Below are 23,079 nucleotides of genomic sequence, written 5' to 3' on the forward strand. Positions count from 1 at the left end.
TTAACTTGTTTGTCTGTCTGCTCATGTCTCTTTCTGTGTGCTTTTCAAATGAAAGAAAGGAAAGAAGGGAAGGAGGGAGGGGAGGAAGGGAGGGAGGGAGGAAGGGAGGGGAGGGAGGAAACAATGAAAGAAAATGGGTTTAATACCAGTCAAATATATAATAACATTAAGTATACTGTAAAGGAAGAAATTTCACATTGGATAAAAATATGAAATCCAATTAGAAATTACCTATACAATACCTACATAAATATAAAGAGAAACAGATGAAAATATGAAGCATGGGAAGAGATCATATTATGGTAAAACTAATAGAAATCTAGAGTGGCTCTATTAATAACAAAGTATATTTCAGGGGAAAGAATATTACCAGAGATAGAGAGCTGTGTCATGATGATAAATTGGCCAATTCACCAAAATGATGAATTAAGTGTTGCTGCATCTAATAGCAGAGCTCCAAAATAAATGAAGCCAGTGTTGACAGGAGTGAAAGCACAAATAGACCAATTCAAATGAAAGCCTGAGACCTCAAGATCTTTCACTATTGCTGATAGGACAGACAGAAAATCAGTAAGGACTGAGAATGCTTGAAGAATTCCACAACCTTCTTGACCTATGACACTGTAGAACACTCTTCGTAAAAACAGCAGAACATTGTCTTACAGTCTGAGTGACACATTTACCAAGACAGACACTGTAAGGAGTCATAAATCTCAATAAGTGTAAAAGGATTCATTTCATCTTTGACATAATCTAATATATACTTGATCTCTGCTCCCAATTCCTGACTCTGAGGTCCTAAAGCTTGGGTAATCTCTATAATGACAGAAGTATCTTTTGTTCTAATGAGGAGACTCTTGGTGACTCCTGGGCAGATTCAGGATAGAGGCTGATTGCTGGAAAGATCAAGCCAGGACTAGAAACTCATAGCATTCACCTCCAACCTCCAACCTCCAACCCCTGCAGAAGAAAATCAAATTTTCTCTCTCCCTCCCTCCCTTCCTTTTTTCTTTCCCATGTGTGTGTATGTGAGAGATTTTCCATCCTCCCTCACTCTTCCTCTCTTTCCTTCCTTCCTTTCCTCTTCTTCCTATTTTCCTCCTTCTTTTAGATTTTATTACTTCCTATTGGAAGGGCAGATTTACAGACAGAATGATCTTCCATCTGCTGGCTCACTTCCCAAATGGCCACATCAGCCAGAGCTGAGCTGATCTAAAGGAGCCAGGAGCCTCCTCCAGGTCTCCCAGGTGGGTTCAGAGTCCCAAGACCTTGGGCCATCCCTTGCTGTCATTCCAGGCCACAAGCAGGGAGTTGGATAGGAAGTGGAGTAGCTGAGACATGAACTGACATCCATATGGGATCCCAATACCTGGAGGCGGAGGATCAGCCCATTGTACCATTGTGCCAGCCAGGCCCTGAAGATTGATTTTTTAAATCAGTCCTGCCTGCACGATGAAACTACTATAAAATTCTCTCTGCTAGGGGGTATAGTGAACTTCTGGGCTGGGAATGGACTCACACCTAGGAAGGTGGCATAACCCAACTTTTAGAACCATTCCAGACCTGACTTTATATACTACTTGTATTCTTTATCCAGCCCTTTACAGTAAACTAGTAAGCATTAAGTGAAGTAAAGGCCCTCCCATTCCCACTTATAGCCACACTGGACAGCAATGCAGGTAATCCCGAGTGTCTATGACTTTTGATTGGCATTTGACATGAGGACCGTTTTGCGAGATGCACCCTTCCTACAGGGTCTGTGCCACTTATGGGTAGTAGTAGAATTAAAGTGAATTCTGTGACACCCAGTTAGTATCTGCAGAAAATTGGAGAATTGCTTGATGTAAAATATCTATACATTTAGCACGAGAAAAGTTGTGAGTAGAGGAATACTATTATTGTTATTTAAAGTTTGTTCTCCAATTACTACTTGTCAATTAAACAACATACTTCTAAATATCATGGTTGCCATGGCTTGAGGATATCTCACAGAAGTTCATGAATTGTAAGCTTGGTCTTCAGGTATAGTGAAGCGAGCAGTAGTAGAATGTTTAAGAGGTGGAATCTAATGGGATGTCATTCAGGGTATCAGAAGGGATTAAGTAGTTTTTGTGAAGCCCAGGCAGTTCTCACAGGAAGTTGTTATAAAAGAGCAAGACTGATCCCTCCACTTTAGTTCTGAGACGAAGGTTGTGTAGCCATGCGATCTCTCATGCTTACTTGTGTTCCAGCCTGATGTCATCTTTTTATGTTGTGATGCAGTCATTTAGCACTCACTAGAGCCTAAACTATGCTGTTTGGACCTTGGGTTTCCAAAACTTTGAGCTAATTAAACTGCTTTATCAATTATCCTGCAGCAGATATGTCACCATGGCAATTGGAAATAAACTGCCATATGGGTAGAAGAAGTAAAAAAAATTGATATTATTTTGAACTCAGTGAAGGTGAAAATTCACTACAACATAAGTAGTGAGTGTGAGAGCTGTAGTGGAATAGTGGGTAAAGCTATCATCTATGATTCCGGATCCTATATGGATACTAGTTAGAGTCCTGGCTACTCTACCTCCATTCCAGTTCCCTGTTAATTCCCTGGGAAAAGTAGCTGAAAATAGCACAAGTAGATTGGCCCTACCACCCCGTGGGAGGCCCAGAAGAAGCTCCTGGCTCCTGGCTCCTGGCTTCAGCCTGGCCCAGCCTTGGCCACTGTGGCCACCTGGGGAGTGAATCAGAGGATGGAAGAGCTCTTTTTTTGTACTTGGTCTTAGCCAAAAGGCTGAGCAGCTATAGAACTCTTTCTTTGTCTATGTAACCCTAACTTAAAAAAATTAATAAAAATACTTTTTTAAGTAGTTGATGGGGCTAAGGCCTTACGTATAAGGAAGTTGACTGCACTGAATACACATATTAGGAAAGAAGACCTGAAAATGATAACCTCAGCTATTTTAATCCAGTGTGAGCAGAATAAAAAAGTGATAAGAAGAAATTAGTCCTATCTTTATTCCCATATATATATGCAAAGATTAACTCAACTGGATTATAGACTTAAAATTGAAGCCCATGGCTTACAATCTTATAGTACAAAACAAAGAAGAAAATCTTTAAGAATTTGGATTATACATAAGCTTTTTATATAATAGCAAAGTAAAGGCAATAAAAATACGAATTATGTTTTATCAAAATTAGGTACATCTATTTTTCCAAAGATAATGCAAGGCAAAAGCAAAGCAAGCTATAGCTGGGGGAAGGGTAGTAAGACATCATCACATGAATGACTAGAGAACTTGATGTAAATCTTGAAAATCTATCAGAATTCAATAGAAAAACAACCCAATTTAAAAATGGTAAAAGATTTGAGTGGAGATTTCATCAAAAAACACACTCATCTAATAAATGCATGGAAAGATGCCACAATATAAAGTGAGGAAAGATGATCTGGTTCTTATACATTTTAAAGTCACCATAAATTTTAGCCTTTCTTTATTTTCCAAGATTTTTGGTTAGTGGTGTGGAGATTAAGTATACAAATTAGCTCTACTCCACTGTCAGTGGGAATGCAAACTAGTACAACCATTATGGAAGATAGCACTGAGCTTCCTTAGATTAATACCTTACATACAGCATGACTCAGCAATTCCACTGCTGAGTACTGATCTAGCCATAACAAAATCAGCACATCAGAGACTGTTCATACAATAGGTAAGACTGGAATCAATCCACATGCCCATCAACTGATGACTGAACAAAGACAATGTGGTGTATATTTATACTACAGAATATTAGTTTGCCAGAAAAAAAGAATGAAATCTGAGGAGGGAGGGCAAGATGGCGGTTTAGGGTGCAAACAGGTTTGGGTTGATGGAGAATCATTAGACATGGTGAAGAATAACGAGCAGATTCCAGGAAAACATAGAGGTCAGGCAGTTAGCAGGGGGGCACCTGGAGTCCCCTGGACACAGGGAAGCATTGGCATCAGTGGAGCAGCGTTACAGAGAACAGAAAACCCACCAGCAGCCAGTAAACGGCAATCTTGACTCCAGTGATCCAGTCTCCAGTGGCAGCCAGAGATCCAGTAGCAGCCACAGCTCTTGCGGCAGCTAAGTGGGAGTGGGAATTCACCAGTAACTCATGAGGCAAATACAGGCAAAGAACTGCTGTCCTGCTGATTTGTTTGACCCAACAATGAACAGAGAAGTAGACAACAAGGGGTGGTTCAGGGGCAGGGTGGATCTCACATTATAGACTCTCAATAGTGCCAGATTGGGCACCATTTTGTGTAGTGGGGCAGAGTGCAGATTTGAAGGGACAGCCTGGAGTGGGCTTGTTTCTAGCATTGAGCTGAATCCACAGGGAAAGCAGCACCAGCTTCGCATCCTGCAGGGGCTGTGTGATTTCTCAATCAGAGCCAGCAGCCCTGGACCTCCATCAGTGCTCCATTGGGTGCCATTTTGCACAGAGGGGCAAGGGCTGAGAGGACAGGAGGATAGAGGTAAACTGCACATGCACTAAATCATTAAGATGCAGATGCCATTTTCACGGGACCAGATACTGTTAGACTGAAGGGATAGCAGATGAGCTGTTCAAGCACTAAACTGGGAGAAAAATCACTTCAGCTTAGTGTATTGCACAGGTCACTCAGAAAAAAAAAGTTCATTGTGGCACTCTACAGGTTTCCACCCAAAATAACTCCAGGTGACACTCAGACTTAACAGCCAGAGGTGTCGGCAAGATCAGTGCCGTTGACAAACCAGTTATTTAGGACAGCTGGTGTCTTCCTAATTCAGGACACTGCTTGAACATAAAATTGACTTGTAAACCCATGAGTAACAAATCTTAGGAACCTGCCTTAAGGAGAAGAATCTGCCAACCAAAATTGCAATGACAAAATGTAAAAGTAGAAACAGAGGTACTATGAATGTTACTGAAGAATTTCCAACAAAGGAGCAAAAGCCTCTACCTCCCTCAGAGATAACTGAGGAAGACATTGAGAAAATGGGGGACACAGAATTAAGAAAACGCATTATAAAGCTACTAAACAACAATGAGAAGCACATATAAGAGTTCAAGGAATTTAAGAAATATGCTACACAGGAAACAGCAGCACTGAATCGAATGAAAAGTCATGTATCAGAAATTAAGAACACAGTGGAGCAAATTAAAAATACAGTGGAGAGTGTCAAAAACAGAATCAATGAAGCAGAAGAAAGAATCTCAGAATTGGAAGGTATTTCCTGTCACCACAGGGAAACAACCAAAAAGCTGGAAGCAGAGTTCGGTCAAGCTAAAAAAAATTGTCCAAGAATTAAAAGATACTATTACAAGGACCAATATAAGAGTTACGGGAGTTCCAGAAGGAACAGAAAGGGAAGCTTAGGTTAAAGCTGTATTCAATAAAATAACAAATGAAAAGTTCCCTAATCCGGAGAAAGAATTGGAAAACTATATCCAGGAGGGGCAAAGAACTCCCAACAGAGTTGATCAAAAGCAGACTTCACCGCGACACGTGATAATCAAGTTGTCTTCAAATGAACATAAGGAAAAGATCCTTAATGTACACATGAAAAAAATCAAGTGACCTGTTGAGGAATTCCAATCAAACTCACAGCTGACGTCTCAGAAGAAACTCTATGTGCCAGAAGAGAACAGAGTGACATATTCCTGATGCTAAAAGGGAAAAATTTTCAGCCCAGAATAATGTCCAGGAAAGCTCCCCTTTGTCTTTGAAAATGAAATAAAATTCTTCCACAATAAAGAAAAATTCCAAGAATTCATCTCTTCTAAATCAGCCCAACAAATGATACTCAAGGATGTACTCATGAAACAGAAAGAATAGCAACTACCAAAACCAAAGGCAAATGTGGAGAACATTCCAGTAAAAGGTCAACAGAAGACTCAAAGAATAACCTATTGCTAAAATGACAGGACCAAATTCCAACCTATCCATATTAATATTGAATATAAATGGATTAAACTCATCAAACAAACATCCTAGATTAGAGAATTGGATCAAAAAGCAAAACCAATCTATCTGTTGCTTACAGGAGACTCATCTCACCAACAAAGATCAATGAAAAAAAACTGAAAGTCAAAGGATGAAAAAAGATAGCCCAAGCTAATAGTAAGGAAAAACATGCCATTCTTATGTCAGATGATATAGACTTTGATGTGAAAAACATTAAAAGAAAAGAACAACAACTCCATATAATGATCAAAGGGTCCATTCAGCAAGAAGAGATCACTATAATAAATGTGTAAGTGCCAAATGCCAAGGCATCTAGCTACATGAAACAAATATTAATGGATTCAAAGAGAGACAGACTCCAACACAATAAAACGTGGGTACTTTAATACCCCTTTAACATCAATGGACAGATTGACAAGACAGCAACTCAACAAAGAAACAACATAACTCACCCAGACACTATAGAACATGGACTTAGTTAGTATCTATTGAACCTTTCATCATATAGATACAGAATACACTTTTTTTCATCAGTACATGGATTTTTCTCCAGAACTGACCATGTTATAGGCCATAAAACAAGCCTCAGCAAATTAAAAAAAAACTGAAATTATACCATGCATCTTCTCAGACCATCAGGGAGTGAAACTAGAGACCAAGAAGTCACAACATCCAGAAAGAAATGCAAATACCCAGAGACTGAATAATATGCTGCTAAATGAACAATCAGTTGGAGAGCAAATCAAAGGGGAAACGAAAAATTGCTTAAAAGAAATGAAGGCACCACCACAACATATCAAAACTTATGGGACACAATCAAGCAGTGTTAGGAGTAAAGTTCATCTCAATCATTGCTTATGTTAAGAAACTACAAAAGCACCAAGTAAATGAGCTAACCTCACAGCTGATGGAGTTAGAAAAACAACAGCAAAGCAATCTCAGGATTAGCAGGGAAAAAAGAAATAACCAAAATAAGGAAGGAAACAAATCAAATAGAGACCAAAAGAACTATACACAAGATCAATGAATCAAAGCTGATTCTTTGAGAAAATCAACAAAATAGACTCCCCACTAGCCCAACTAATTAAAAAAGGGGGGAGAAAATATGCATCAATAGTATCAGAGATGAGAAAGGAAATATAACAATGATATCTCAGACATAGAGAATTATTTTTTTCAAAGATTTATTTTATTTTTATTACAAAGTCAGATAGATAGACAGAGAGGAGGAGAGACAGAGAGGAAGATCTTCCGTCCAATGATTCACTCCCAAAGTGACCGCAATGGCTGGTGCTGTGCTGATCCGAAGCCAGGAGCCCAGATCATCCTCTTCCGGGTCTCCCATGTGGGTGCAGGGTCTCAAGGCTTTGGGCTGTCCTCGACTGCTTTCCCAGGGCACAAGCAGGGAGCTGGACGGGAAGTGGGGCCGCCGGGATTAGAACTGGCTCTCATATGGGATCCCAGTGCTTTCAAGGCAAGGACTTCAGCTGCTAGGTCACGGTGCTGGGCCCCATACAGAGAAGTATTAGGAACTATTACAAGCAAGTATATGCAAACAAATCAGAAGACCTAGAAAAGATGGATAGATTTTTTTTTGACACATACAATACACCAAAATTGAATCAAGAAGCAATTAATAATCTAAATAGACCTATAACATGGACAGAGACAGAATCAGTAATTAAAGCCCTCCCAACTAAGAGAAGTCCTGGACCAGATGGTTTCACTGCTAAATTCTACCAAACAGTTCGAGAGGAAATTACCCCAATCCTCCACAAGCTTATCCAAAAGAAAGAGAGGCAATCCTTCCAAACTCTTTATATGAAGCCAACATCACCTTAATACCAAAGTTAGATAGAAACTCAACAGAAAAAGAGAACTACAGACCAATATACTTGGTGAACAAAGATGCAAAAATCCTCAACAAAATTCTAGCCGACAGGATTCAACAGCACATCAGGCAGATCATTTATCTACACCATGTGGGATTCATTCCAGGCATGTAGGGATGGTTCAACATTCGCAAATCAATAAATGTGTACATCACATCAACAAATTGGAAAATAAAAACCATATGATAATCTCAATAGATGCAGAGAAGGCATTTAATAAAATCCAACAGCACTTCATGCTGAAAAACCTTAAGCAAGTTAGGCACAGAAGGAACATTCCATAATACAAGCAAAGCAATTTACGAAAAACTCAATGCCAGCATCATACTACATGGGAGAAAGACTGGAAGTTTTTCCACTAAAATTTGAACTAAACAGGGATGCTCACTGTCACCACTACTCCTCAGTATATTAGAAGTCCTTGCTAGAGCTTTTAGGCAAGTAGAAGAAATTAAAAGAATTCAAAGTGGAAACGAGGAATTCAAATGATCTCTATTTGCAGACAGCATGATTCTCTACATAGGAGAACTAAAAGACTCAGTCAAGACACTATTGGAACTCATAAGAAACTTTGGTTAGGGTATCAGGATACAAAATTAATGAACAAAATCTATGGCACTAGTGTACACAAATAACTCCATGGCTGAGAAAGAAACTGTAAGTACAATCCCTTTTAAAATGGTGGAGAAGAATCTTAAATACCTAGGAATTAAACTAACTAAATATGTAGAAGGCCTCTGACAAAAACCATAAAACATTAAAAAAGGAAATAGAAGAAGACATTGAAAAATGGAGAAACTTACTATGTTCCTGGATTGGCAGTGATCAATACCATAAAAATGTCCATAATACCCAAAGTAATATACAGATTAAGCACAATCCCAGTCAAAATCCGAACAACACTCTTCTCAGAAATATAAAAGAAGATCCCCATTGATTTGCATAAGAAATGGGGCTGGAACTAGATCTGACCTAGCAATTGCAACCACCACTGTGGTCATAGACTGATGTGGGTGATATAATGAACTGAACCCCGTAATGGTGGGAGCACACACAAGAGATAAGGCTGAGGTCACCCCAGATGAGATTTCTTTGAGAAGCCTCCCTACTAAACCACTGGACTCATAACTCCAACTATGGGGAGAGTGGCAGGATCTGTGGTCTGATAGTGGAATGCATCTATCAAAACTGGACTGTTTCCATGACTTCAACAGAGCAGTGGATGGCATACCCAGAGGCACATGGAGGGTATGTCAGACCATTGGAGCCTCCAGAAAACACCTGGCACCAAAGCAAATAAGGGAGGGCAGAACAAATTGATCAACTACCCCAGTGAAGCACGACAGCAAACATCTGAGCAAATGGAGATGGAGAGGTGGACTGTGTCAACCAATGGACCTTGGAAGGATATCCCATCCTTGCATCTGCGAGACTGTCAGCATTTCAGAACTACCGAAACCACTTGGGCAGAACCCTTGAGGCATGCTCCACATCAGGGACACTGGGATGGTATCGATTGGCCATTCCCCATCCCCAGGTGCTGAGGTGGTTGGGAAGCTTGTCTCCCCTTGTCTCTCTCTTTCCCCAGATAAAGGAACAAAGAAAAGAAAATGTGGAAGCAAAGGTCTAACTCATTTCCCCCTGATATTGGACTCTACCCACCCTAATCAATTATGTACATATCATAGAAAGAAAGAAATATTCCTGTGTCCTACACTGGAGTACTTTAGTTTAATTGCCAGCTTGGGCACCTGATTGCAGCTTGCAGCTGGATTTTGAGGCTAGGAGGTGGCAGTGATGGCTCCAGTAATCGGGTCTCTCCACTCACATAGAAGATCTAAACTGAGTTCCCAGCTATTAATTTAGCTCACAGCCCAGTACTAGTCTTTGAAAGCATTTGGAATATTAACCAGCAGATGGGAGATCTTTTTGTGTCGCGTGTGTGTGTTTGTGCACATTCTTCTAACAAATAACAACAAAAAATGCAGATCTTGGATTCAGATTGGGTTCAAACTGAAGCCACTTCTACCTGATATCTCCGATTTTGGACAAATTGAATAAAATACCTCAACCTAAGTTTCCTCAAAGGAAAAGGGTCAATCAAAAAATGTTCCTTTCTCACAAAGTTACTGTGGGCATTAAATACATTATATATTTAAAGAATTTAAGAAATGATCTGATAGATTGAGGACATCAAACATTAGCTGCTTTTATGGCCATTGTTCTGGTATATGAAGAAAATGTTTTACTATTTCGGATCAACTCAGCATCGACTGTTGTGGCCACTTGGGGAGTGAATCACCAGATAGAAGTTCTTCCTCTCTGTCTCTCCTCCTCTCTGTATATTTGTGCAATAAAAATACATAAATCTTTAAAAAATTAGATTACTCATATTTGAATTTAAAGTAATCATTTCACCAATCACAAAATAGTAACAGTCATTTGATGTCCACTGCTTCTGTTTTGTTCTTCCTTTTAGTACGTATTATTTCCTGAGGTTGAATCTTCGACCTGTTCTTCTTGCTGAAATGGTTTCTACCTGTTGTGAGGATTGCAGATACCTTTATGTGAGCAAAGAGCAGGCCACTGAGAGATGGCACAATGTCTCATTATTTAAGGAGAAGAGAGGCCAACAGCTGTGTGCACCTGTTGCCCTGGAACAACCACATTCACTACACAGGCTGGCACTACTCCACAAACAACACTGAAACAAAATAAAGGTCAAGTGTGCATCTGTTCCCCAGACAACACAGACCAGATTGCTTACATACCTGGGGAGTGAAGCTTGATGCTTGAAGCTGCTGCTCTCTTAGGAGAGGAAACAACAGGTTTATTCATGTCTTGATCTTTTTGTGCTTCTTTCTTCGTTCCTGTATGCAATTTGAGAAGAGAAACAGAAAATGCTCATTATGGTTGAAGCAGCAATCTCAATGGCTCAGGAAAAGAATGGCTTACCAAACGCAAACAACAATGACAAGTAGTTGAACAACTGGCTGCTGTGGTCCCTACTCCCTGCTTAGCAGGGAAGACACATTCATTCCCAGGCAAGAAAACTGAGTTTCAGTGGTCAGGGCAATGAACTCACTGCTGTTTCTAACTTGGTGAGAAATGCTTCCTTCTCTGAAGGTCACTGCCATCCCAAGGATCCTGACAAACCCAAGAGCTAACATTTCTACTGTGTGTAGTCACCAATTCCATATACCTGCCTTTCTCTAGCAAACTAAAATTTGAGAAGATGGGTGAGGAAGCAGTAGCTGAACATGACTGGCTAATAACGACAGCAACATCCAGAGCTGAGTCCCTCGGGGGACAGGGGCCAACCCGGACTAGTTTCCATGCAGCTGGTACACAGAGGTGACCTGGCAACAGCCCTCTTGACGTGAGCTGAACTGTGTGGCTGATGCTGCCAGAACTGGCCCTGCATGGGCAGTGGAGCATGGGCAGGGTCTAAGGACAGAATGGGGTGCCTCTCGAAAGACATCAGGGGTCTGCAAGATATAATGAGGCTTTGCCTTTGTGCTCTGGGCACAGCACTCACCATCAGCTCACCTTCCTCAGAGAGTAGTAGGATAATGGATGGAAGATTACAGAAATAACACAGACCGAGATGTCTGACCTGCCTCTGCTTCTGCACGTGACATCACTTCAAACACAGAGCTTGGGGTGGCTCCCCAGATGTTAGATGACTTCTCTTTCCAAAGCTAACAATGGCTAGCAATTCAGTGGTTCTTCTCCAGGGTCCTTATCTAATTATTTGCAAACATATCCATTTTTATTTACAGAAATACAGCTAGTCATTAAACAGGAGGGCATTTCAAAGAGTTTGTGGAAAGATGGGATTTAAACTAAGTTTATTTTGCTGCAAAAATTAAAATTGACGCCTTTTGAAATCACTTTTCTTTTTGTTTTTAAAAGATGTGGTTTATCTACAAATATTTATCCCAGTAGAACTAAAGAAAAATACCCAAAATATTGCTGTGGTCTAAATGGTGTAACTTCTTCAACGCAACTACAGTACTTTAGTTTTTTTTCTTTTGTAAGGCATTTATTGATTTATTTGACAAGTGGAAAACAGAAGCTCTCATTCCCTGGTATTCGCAAGGGCCAGGCTGAAGTCAGGAGCCAGAAACTCAACAGAGGTGGGTGACAGGAACCACACCCCTTGAACCATCACCTGCTGCCTCGCAGGGTATGCATTAGCAGGCAGCTAGGACTGGGAGAGGAGCCAGGACAAAACCAGGCATCCTGCCATGGGATGTGGGTGTCCTGAGTGGCGTCATAACTGCTGTGCCACATGCTTGCTTCTCATTTTAGATTTTAATATGATCCAATGTATTAGCTTTTCTCTTTAAAGATCCAGAAGCATCCAACCTGCAAGTGGATGGCAGGTTGGTCCAGGCAGGGGAGGACTTGCAGGTACCCCCCTTGACAGCATGGAAGACACAGGTAACCTGACCTCTGCTCTCCTACTCCTTCTCTTCCTCTGCTTTGGCTTTTGGTATCAGCCAAGAAGAGAGGACACTGAGACTCCTGAGAGCGGAGAAAAGAAAGGTTAAAGGCCAAAGGTTTGCCTGAAACATCAAGTTTCCTACTTCAAAGGAAAACGAACCATGAATATTTCTTTAGCTTAACACTGTTTCCCATGCAGCTGCCATGCAGCCTCTATGAAACTTTAAATATTCATAGTTTTGACCCTGAAATTCCCTTTTACTAATTGCTCTGTGGAACACTTCCCCAGTGTGCTGAGATGTAAGTTTGAAGACATGGTTGTATCATTCAGGAAAATAATGAAACATAAATCATAAAAAATACACATTAGGGAATGGCTAAATAGAGTATAGCAAAGCCATGTAGTAGTATTTAGCTGTGAAAAAGAACAAAGTAGATCAATACTGTAGTGGCATGGATGTATTATGATTGCAAACACATAAAAAACCCTGAAAGACAGGTTCTGAGCTCCTCATTAGCATTACTTCTGAGCAATTGGATTGAACGGCTTTTAATTCTTATTTTAATATGCTTCTGCATTATATGATGATACAACATTACTTGTATGGTAAGCAATAAACACACAAAAAAAGCAAAACCAAAATGAATTTTGTCTGATGCACAGAGGGTGTGGAGGGATCAGCACGGTTCTTGCGGTCCTACAGAGATAATCTATGTGGAAAGCTTCACTCTGTCTCTGCACACTGCAGGAGTACGGGGCTGTCTGGGGAACTCCCGTACGGGTCTGAGTATTCTCAATGGCACAGAAAATTATGCTCAAAACTTTTATCTTGCAGTTTTCTTACAATGTAGCTTTTCATATAGATGTTCTCTTTTTTTCCTTTAAGATGTATATGTTGATTTGAGAGACTTACAGAGAGGGAAAGATCCTCTATTTACCAATTCACTTCCCAGATGGCCACAATGGCCAAGGCTGAGCCAAGCCAAAGCCAGGAACCACCAGCTTCAACGGGGTCTCCCACAAGGGTGGCAGGATCCCAAGCACGTGGGCCATCTTCCACTTCTTCTTCCAGGTAATTAGCAGGGAGTTGTACCAGAACTGGAGTAGCCAGAACTCGAACTGGGACCTACATGGGATTCTGGCACCTCAGGTGGTGTCTGGCCCTAGTGTCAATGAAGTACATCATAAGCTTCTGGTGATCACAATGAGATAGCTGAGTGTCTAGAAACACCCATGTGCCTTTGGTCCCTGGGTTTTTCTAATGCCCTCTGTTTCCCTCTCTGCTCCTTCCTCCTTTCAGGACAGCTGAGCAAAGGCAGTTCAAGCTTCAGCCTTGACCTTCTCCCATCCACTCTTTGGTGTGAGTTGTGCATTCAACCTGCCTACTCCCCTGATGAATACACCCAGAAGAGCTACAAAGTCTGTTGTTTTCCATTCCGATGTCCCAGATCTTTCTCCTGAAATGACTGTTTTCAGCTGTCAGCCAGACATCACCCTAACATACTACATGGCAATGTCATCATGCCCTCAGCAGAACTGAAGAATTTGACTCAGTGTCCATAGGCCAAAGCCAAGGTGCTGGCAGGGCTGGATCCTTCTGGTGGTTCCAGGGGAAGATTCCATTTCCTTGCTTTTGTCCTTTTCTTTCTTGGCCTCTAGGGGTTTCCTTGAGATTTTGGCGGCAGTCCCTTGCCCCATCTACAGAGCACAACTGCCTGCTGCAAGCACAGCATCTACTCCTCCTCTGATTCCCCAACAATGTCTGGGATCACAGAGGCTGTCTGTGGAACCCCCACAGGATTCTTCCCATCTCAGGGTCCCTGGCTGAATCACACCAATAAGAAGGCCTCATTCACGCGGTGTGGCAATATATCTACAGACATGTTTAGGGACCACCATCCAGCCTAATCCTCCGACCCCATCTAACTGAAAAAGGAAATGAGGAAATTCTTGACCACTAACTGCTTGGTCTGCATTAGTTCCTGGTACTGATTTAAACCACTTGCCCTAGTTCCGCATGTTTCTCAGTCCTCCCGTAAAATTTCATTTGATGTCCCCTGCTTCCCTTCCTCTAGTCAGACAGATCCTTCCAAAGCTTTGCTGGTTAGGCTCAGTCAGTTCCTTCAAACACTCAAGCCAGCCTTCAGGGACCGGCCCCTTCCTCCTCCTGTTCCATCGAGTCAGATGGGGCTGACTCTGGGGTTAATCTGCATCTGGGTGTGAGAATGAATCAAGACTGGACTCGATGATGAGAATTTGACCTTGTGAACATTGTGGGAATTACTACGGAAAATTTTTTCTGATAGATTTTAAGCTGGTGGGAGGTAAGCCTGGATTGGCTGTTGGGCATCTATGTCCCCCCTTCCCCAGGGGACAGGTGTTCTGAGGAAGAAATCAACAGAGGGGAACAAAGGGTCAGGAGGTGCAAAGTTCCATGAGGAGATGTGTGGAGTCTCTTGGTCCAGCCCATGCCTCAGGTCAGTGCCACCTGCTGTCACCTCAGTAGTAAGAGTCCCAAATCTCTCTACTCTTTTGCTTGCTTTCTTGCTGAAAGCCACAAAGTTTAAGTTAGTTTGCTGTGCCTTAGAACCACACAAATTCTGAATGATTCAATGCTGGCCAATAAATCAAAATACATGCTTGTCTCACAGAGGGCTGTGTAATGGTTAAAACATCCATTTAATCTATGGAGACTTGAAGCTACATAACATGATATAAATACACAGAATCCAGAGCTACCTTTGGAGATCCATTTCCAAGTTGGGGAGTGAGAAAGGAGGAAGTGGGAGGGGGAAGAAATGCCAACCTCAGTCTGTACCCAGAAAAAATACCCCCTTCTTCTAGGCAAATCACCATGAGCCCCAGTGGGTCCCCACAAACATTAAAGTAGGAAGTACCCAGGGACGGTGGACAAAGGAACCACTTGGCCAATCAATCAACAGTGGAAAAACTGTGTCACAAAATGCAATATAATAAAAAAAAAAAGAAAAAATCAACAGTGGAGGGGGGGAGCAGTGGTTGCACCCTTCCTGCTCCTGAAATAAGGGCTTGTCCCCGTGATGTGAGTGGCTTTGACATCAGCTGATAAAGCCATCTTCCACGTGCACTTTCCTTACAGATGCCTGAAGCAGAGACCACCTGCACAGGAGCTGTGGGAACCTGACAAGGCCCAAGAGCTTCCCAATGGAGCCCGACAGCTCACTCTGAACATGACGCTGCCAATCAAACAGAAGAAACGACAAATGATAAATAGAATTAACTCAAGATCCTCACTGCGCACATCTAAGTGAACAATAACACAGATTTAAGATCATGGTCAGAAGAACACCATATCTTTCTTTTGAATGTTAAAAAAAACTCAAGGGAAATTTTTGACAGGCTTTGTAACTGACACACAATAGGCTGCAAAGCCCTAGAAGTAAATTTCACTATAAGGAAAAGATAAGAAACAAACAAAAAAGGGGATAAAGAAATATCCACAGTCCACAGTCAAGGACTTTATCCCCCAGGCATCTAATGCTCTTGCCTGGGAAGGCAGACGTAACTGGCTGATCCTTCCAAGGTCGGCAGGCCCTGCACCCAAATAAGGAGCAAGGATCTCTTGATAGAAGATAGGGAACAGCAAGAAGAATGAAATGGAAGCATGGCAACAATGCAAATGATTAGCATCTCACCAGCTTACTAGGAAGGAGGTAACAAGGGAAAACAACCCAAGGATGGATTCAGTAAATACAGATTCTGATGTCACTTACGTGACAACTGACTGGGGGAGCATTTCAAGGTAAGATTCACAGGGATAGAAAAGAATGAAGAAAGCAAGCATTGTCTTGGTAACAACACACCAAATAAAAGAGAAACCTGGAAGAGTTCTGAGAGGGAAGGAGGGCAACAGAGGAAGAGAGAGAGACTGACTTCCTTCATGAAGAATTACGTGTGTAAGAATAAGAGAAGAAAGAAACTATTCTTCCCTGCCAACAGTGATCTTTTGAAAAACCATCAATGGAGTATGCTATTAGGGGAGAACGAGTTAGAGGAATGATTTGAGTTTGGGCTATACTTGAGAGAAGAATGGATTTTAAAGTGTTTAGAGTTCATTACCTTTCAAAAATCATTTATTGAAAGCACAAGGGTAGATGCTGAAGCTGGAAAAATAAAGGATAAAAGGGGAGGTCTCAGGGGCCAGCACAGCAGCCTAGTGGCTAAAGTCCTCGCCATGTATGAACTGGGATTTCATGTGGTTACTGGTTCTAATCCCGGTGGCCCTGCTTCCCATCCAACTCCCTCTGCTTGTAGCCTGGAAAAGCAGTGGAGGACAGCCCAAAACCTTGGGACCCTGGCTTCAGAGTGGCTCCGCTCTAGCCATTGTGGTCACTTGGGGAGTGAATCAGTGGACAGAAGAGCTTTTTTCTTCTCTTCTCCTCTCTGTATAACTGACTTTCCAATAAAAATAAATTTCAAAATCTAATAAAAAAGGGGGGGGGGGCGGGTAGGAAGGTCTCACTTAGAAACTCAGAAAAATCAGACCTGTAAAGGAGGCCTAATGATTCCCCAAAATCAGACCACGGATTATTCAATTATTAATAATTAAATAATTGTTATTAAGGATAGAATAAAGAGGTTTTTTGAAAACACACACACACACACACACACATATATATATGTTATGTTTTCATATATATAAGCCTCCCTCTTCCTAACAAACTCACTGATTTATCCACTAAAGAACAGCAAGATTCCATCAAGCAATGTCCTGCTGACAGAGACAGGAGGAACTTCATCCTGGAGATCATGTTTATCATGGGGTGTATTTATTCTAAAGATTTATAAATGCCAGGTAACAAATACACTTACTTAGACGTACATGATCTTATTTTACCCTCCCCAAACTCTATATCCGCAGTAACTAATACAGGTTGAACATCTCTAATCCAAAAATGTGAAAGCTGAAATGCTCCAAAATCCACAACTTTCTGAGTGCTAACATGATGGCACAAGTAGAACATTCTATACTTGATCTTACACATTACCATAACAACACAGGTACACCAAACATGTACTATAAAATTACTCTTGGACCATATACATACCTAAAACATAGTGAATTTCATGTATTTCTTTACATAGAAGCAAATATTCCAAACTATGAAAAACCTAAAATGAGAAAAACTTCTGGTCTCAAGTGGTTTGAATAAGAGATACTCAACCTGTACCATTTCTGAATGAGGCACAGACTTCCTTTTTACCACTAGGCCTGCCAACATTTCAGGAAGTAACTGTGACTGCATGCATAACTCACCTAAAATCCAGCTTCTGATACCCCAACTTCCAGTGGCACCTTTAATTACGAGCCCTGAGCACCACCTTGGACCCTTGCCATCACCTTGAACTATACCTCTGAAATACAGACTAATCATTCTCTGAGCACAGACTTCTATCCTGGCCATATCACTATGCTCTGACTACTCCATCACTTCATTTAAAAGAAAAGTATTCATTTGGGGCCCAGTATGATAGCCTAGTGGCCAAATCTTTGCCTTGCATGCGCTGAGACCCCATATGGGTGCCGGTTCATGTCCTGTGCTTCACTTCCCATTTAGATCCCTGCTTATGGCCTGCGAGAACAGTAGAAGATGGCTCAAAGCCTTGCAGTTCTGTACCCTCCTGGGAGACCTGGAAGCATTTCCTGGCTCCTGGCTTCAGGTTGGCTCAGCTCTGGCCACTATGGCCACTTGGGGAGTGAATCAGTGGATGGAAGATCTTTCTCTGTATCTCCTTCTCTGTGTAGAACTGCCTTTCCAATAAAAATAAATAAAAATTTTTAGAATTATTCATTGATTTGAAACCTATATGGAGAGGAGAGAGTAAGAGAGAGAGAGAGAGAGAGAGAGAGAAAGAGAGAGAGAGAGAAACAGAGAGAGAACACCCATATATACTAATTCTCTATTCAAATACCCAAATGGAGGTGGGTAGGTCAGGACCAAAGTCAGGAGCCAGAAATTCCATTCAGGTCTTCCACCTGGTCCACAAGAAACCAATCATTTGGGTTATCATTTGTTGTATCCCATGTACATTACTAGCATGAACTCTGGATTCAAGGCATGGAGTAACTGGACCAAAACCAGGCACTTAAATATGAAATTCAGGCATCCCATGCAGTGTCTTTTAATCAGCTGTGGTACAGTACCGTGCTACTCCCCACCCCCCACTGTCAGTTTAGAAAACCATTGATCACTTTTCTCCAAGCCATCAGGCATCTCTCTCTTCAGCTCCTTTCTCATCCAATCTCAGGCTTACCCTCAATATATTTTATATATATTATTCTCTTGTAAAAACCTTGTCTCAGTATGACAGAGACAAAAGAAACTTCCTGGCCAAAACTCTGCAGATCCCAACCCTGGCAGAAACCAGCTGCCGTCCTCTTCTAGTCCAGCGAAGCATAAGCACCACAGATGAGGGCACCAAACCTAGAATCACCCATTGTACTGCAGCCATGCCACAGCCCAACCATTCTCACGTTTTCCCTTCAGCCCTTGCATTTCTTTTTAATGTCTATTTCCCCCTGAAAAACCAAGATTCTATTTCTGCACATTCTAAATGATCATCTAAATGAAGCTTTAAACAAAAACAGTACTACCTTGTCCTTCCCCTCTGTGCCATCATACCCAATATGGTTAATCTTTTTCTTAAAAAGCGATTTTAAAGCTATTTTTCTAGTATTTACAAAGCCAATTTACAGGTTTATGATGCTATTTCTTGATATTATGCTTCAGATATCTTTTAGTGGCTTTCTACTAAAGGACGTGTTTCCACAGGCTCCTCTTCATATGAGACCTCCTCATCATGTCAGAACAGCTTACTGTAATTTTTGATTGAGTAAAAAGTGTTGTTCACTGTGTTTTAACTATGTAAATATTATGCAAAACTGAACGATTTCTTCACTTGTATGGCCTTTTGTTTTTCCCAGATTTAGTAGTTGCTTGGCTTTTATTTGTTTAGTTTTCTATGTACTTATATTATGTTCCTAAATGCTCCATTAGAATATAGAGTTCCCCTTACAGTTACAACATGCAACGTTATTTTGTTTCTTGGAGCCCTCAATTACCCACTTTATTCCAGGTTAATCACCTTCAGGAGTGTTAGATGGCTGTCTTCTTGGAATCTCGCTTTATCCTCACTCTGAAAATTCATTTTGCCTCCATCCTCTGTTGAGTTCCTGCTCTTTGGAATTCACCACTTCCTCATGTCTGTTGTTCATCTATAAATTCTCACCCTACACATATGGAAAACTTTCTTGAAACGTGACTTTAGTAATTTTTTCATCTCTGATTCGTCTTCTCTGTAGTTACTGAATTCTTCCTAATATTCATGCTTCAGGAAATGGATAGATAAGGGGACAGATAAAATATTTCCATACACTCCACTCAGGATGATCAAATTTGAACTTATTGTTGTCTAATGAAACTTCTCATCTTTCCTTCCCTCAGAAAAAGTGCTTTAGGCCTCAGCCAGAAATGTTGAGCTTAATGTTATCTCCCTGATCTTCCTCACTTCTTTACACTCTCTATGTTCTTCCAAATCTTGTAACATGTATATCTCGTGTCTCCCTTAAATACAGTTGCTATTTCTTCATAATCATTGCAACTTCAAAATTGAGAACGGCGTCACCTCTCTTGTAGGACTCAGTTGTCACCTCTTCCCTCTTGTCTCCAGAGAACCCTGCCTCAATGCATGCTTCTGACCTTGGCCTCCAGGCCTCCAGGTGGTGCTGCAGTGCTGTGTGACTGCAACTTGATTACAGTAGTGTGGATGTCTTTTCATCTACCATAGTTCCGATTAGAAAACACAATGCCTCAGAATCATCTGCTGAGTAAATCTGTGTACCTAAGGGAGTTGATTAGTATTAATAACTCATCATGCTCTTTTCAACCTTGTAATGTGGTAAATTCATGACATTTTGTAACTTCTTATTTTCTCTTGCCATTTCCTCTTCAATACTCCTCCTTCCACATAATAAAAGTTATGTCCCAGGTGAATAATGAGAAATTGTAGTACACACTGAAACAAAATGAACAAAGCTCTGAATGTGATGGATGCGTGGGAAGAAAATAATCCAGCTCTCCTGGGGGAACTGGGACACTCCATGATCTATGAAGTACTGAGAAATTGTGAGTAAGTAAGCGGTGCTGGCAAATACTTTCCATTTTTGAAACTCTGAAAGTGGGTATTTGTGGTTCATTTATTGGCAGTTTTAGTTGCTGAAAACATTGTGAACCAAAATGAAAGAAATGCTCTGGATTAGTTGGGTCATTTCAGTTGGTCACTTACTTTCACATTAATTCAAGAGCAGGATTTAAAAAAAATAAATTAAAAAAAAATGGTCAACTTGGGATTAAGTACCCCTATGTTAGTATTCCAAGGCCTCACTCCAAAGGTTATATCACTTTTTTTAAACCAAAATCTTTCTTGTGAAAAATTCCAAAGTTTCATTTATTCACTAGTTCATCAAACTTTTATTGGATGATACGGAGATAACAGAGCTGAACATTCCTACGTATAGACACAGAACTATGGTCTTTAGAAATCCAACATTTAGTGGGACACGTAACAACATCATTCTGGGTCGGGGAGCTTGATGGGGGAGCCTGGGAGGGCCTTGTGGAAGAGGATGTGAGGGCTGAGGTGTGAGACGGGCAGAAGACTCCTCACGAATACACAGGCCCCACGGCAGAGGGATCATGTGCAAAAGTACAAGGGGCGGGCCTGGCACAATAGCGTAATGGTTAAGGTCCTCGCCTTGAATGCACCAGGATCCCATATGGGTGCTGGTTCTAATTCCAGCAACTCCACTTCCCATCCAGCTCCCTGCTTGTGGCCTAGGAAAGCAGTCAAGGACGGCCCAAAGCCTTGGGACCCTGCACCCGAGTGGGAGACCCGGAAAGAAGTTCCTGGCTCCTAGCTTCGGATCGGTGCAGCACCAGCCATTGCGGCCACTTGGGGAGTAAATCATCAGTCAGAAGATCTTCCTCTTCCTCTCTGTCTCTCCTCTTCTCTGTACATCTGCCTTTCTAATAAAATAAATCAATCTTAAAAAAAAAAGTACAAGGGAAAAAGGAACAGGACTCCTGGGGAGGGAAGGTATGGGATGAGACTGTGTCATTTGCCTTTAGCCCTTTATGATGCCTAATGTCACTGGATAAAAACAAATGTTCTTACTCAGTTTTCCTCCAGTGTTTTTGACTGAAACCTCAAGCTTCCCTGAGCCACCTTGAAAACTCACTGAAGCCTAAATAGCATGGCTATCGGATTAAATATTTATTGTTATATTTTTTCTGTTTGCTTTCTTCTTTAAAAAACTGAAACAGGGTCTGGTATGATGGTTTAATTGGTTAATCTTCCCCTTGCAAGCACCAGGATCCAATATGGGTGCTGCTTCATCCCATCTGGCTCCCCGCTTGTGGCCCAAAACCTTGGGAAGAAACCCCTGGCTTAAGATGGGGTTAGCTCCAGCTGTTGTGGCCAGGAGAGACAAAGATCTTCCATTTGCTGGTTCACTCCCCAAGTGGCCACAATGGCAGGAGCTGAGCTAATTCAAAGCCAGGAGACAGGAACCTCTTCTGGGTCTCCCACATCTCCCACATAGGTATAGGATCCCAAGCTTTGGGCCATCTTATATTGCCTTCATAGGCTACAAGCAGGAAGCTGGATGGGAAGTGAAGCAGCTGGGACAGGAACTAGCCCATACATATAGAACCCTGGCCCATGCAAGGTGAGGAGTTAGCCACTAGGCTATTGTGCCCGGCCTAACACCTTTTCTTCTTTTGAATTATATTCTCATCCAGCCACAACTCCTATAAAATGTAATAGAACACATTATCCGTAATTAAGTGTAAAAGCTCTAGTGCGGTTCTAACACATTTCATTGTGAGATGCAACACTTAAATCTTCCTGGTACTATTCAACAGCTAACTGTAGTCATGACGATGCTCCCCAGCTGAACAGCTGGAATGTTAGACTGTTGGCGGACGAGCTTTCCAAGTCTACCTTTCTTTCCTGGTAGAGAATATCCGGAAGACATTTGAATCATCTCTTCTTGCTTCATTATTTGCTTTTACTTTCCCACTAGTGTCCTTTTTAAATTTTTAATTCATTAATTACATTGTATTATGTGACAGTTTCATAGGTACTTGGATTCTCCCCACCCCTCCCCAAACCCTCCCACCATGGTGGATTCCTCCACCTTGTTGCATAACCACAGTTCGAGTTCAGTTGAGATTCCCCCATTGCAAGCATATACCAAATCCCACTAGTGTCCTTAAACAACACTCTTAAGTCTGTTTCTATCAGTGAACTCACACTACATGCAGCCTGTGGTCTTGGAATTTTCATGAAACTTGCTGTAATAGTTTCATCTGTCTTGCTGCCTGTAACCCCAGTTCATTCTCACCACCCAATACTGATCAACTGAGTCCATCTGTCACTATGGCTTCATTGCTACTACCACTGTTGAAGGTTTGTTTGCTTCCACTCTTGATTTTGAGCCGTTATGACCGAACTGAGCACATGTGCTGTGAGTTCCAAGAGGGTGAAAACTTAATCCACTCCAAGTGTTTCTGTTTCCTTAGGGAAGCAGAGGGAAGAAGACACAGAAATCTTCCACCTTTAAGTTCACCACCTCCCAAATGGCTGTGATGGCTGGGGGATGAACTGTTGGAATGTAAGTTTTGGAAGACAGTTGGTTAGAAAAGCCCGAGTTGGGCCCTGACACACCCTGCTTCCTG

At 41.5% G+C, this 23,079-nt stretch overlaps 1 protein-coding gene across 2 annotated transcripts in view; it reads right to left on the reverse strand.

The window, feature by feature from the left end:
* The window catches only part of MTUS2 (microtubule associated scaffold protein 2), a 524,310-nt gene that overhangs the window by 114,903 nt on the left and 386,328 nt on the right, over positions 1-23,079 (reverse strand). For both annotated transcript variants that reach the window (XM_004577560.3, XM_036493410.2), the window contains exon 7: positions 10,623-10,721. In XM_004577560.3, coding sequence (XP_004577617.2) covers positions 10,623-10,721 — 99 coding nt within the window. The remainder of the gene's footprint in view (positions 1-10,622; positions 10,722-23,079) is intronic.

This window comes from Ochotona princeps, chromosome 12 (genome assembly GCF_030435755.1).
Source record: "Ochotona princeps isolate mOchPri1 chromosome 12, mOchPri1.hap1, whole genome shotgun sequence".
Lineage (NCBI taxonomy): Eukaryota > Metazoa > Chordata > Mammalia > Lagomorpha > Ochotonidae > Ochotona > Ochotona princeps.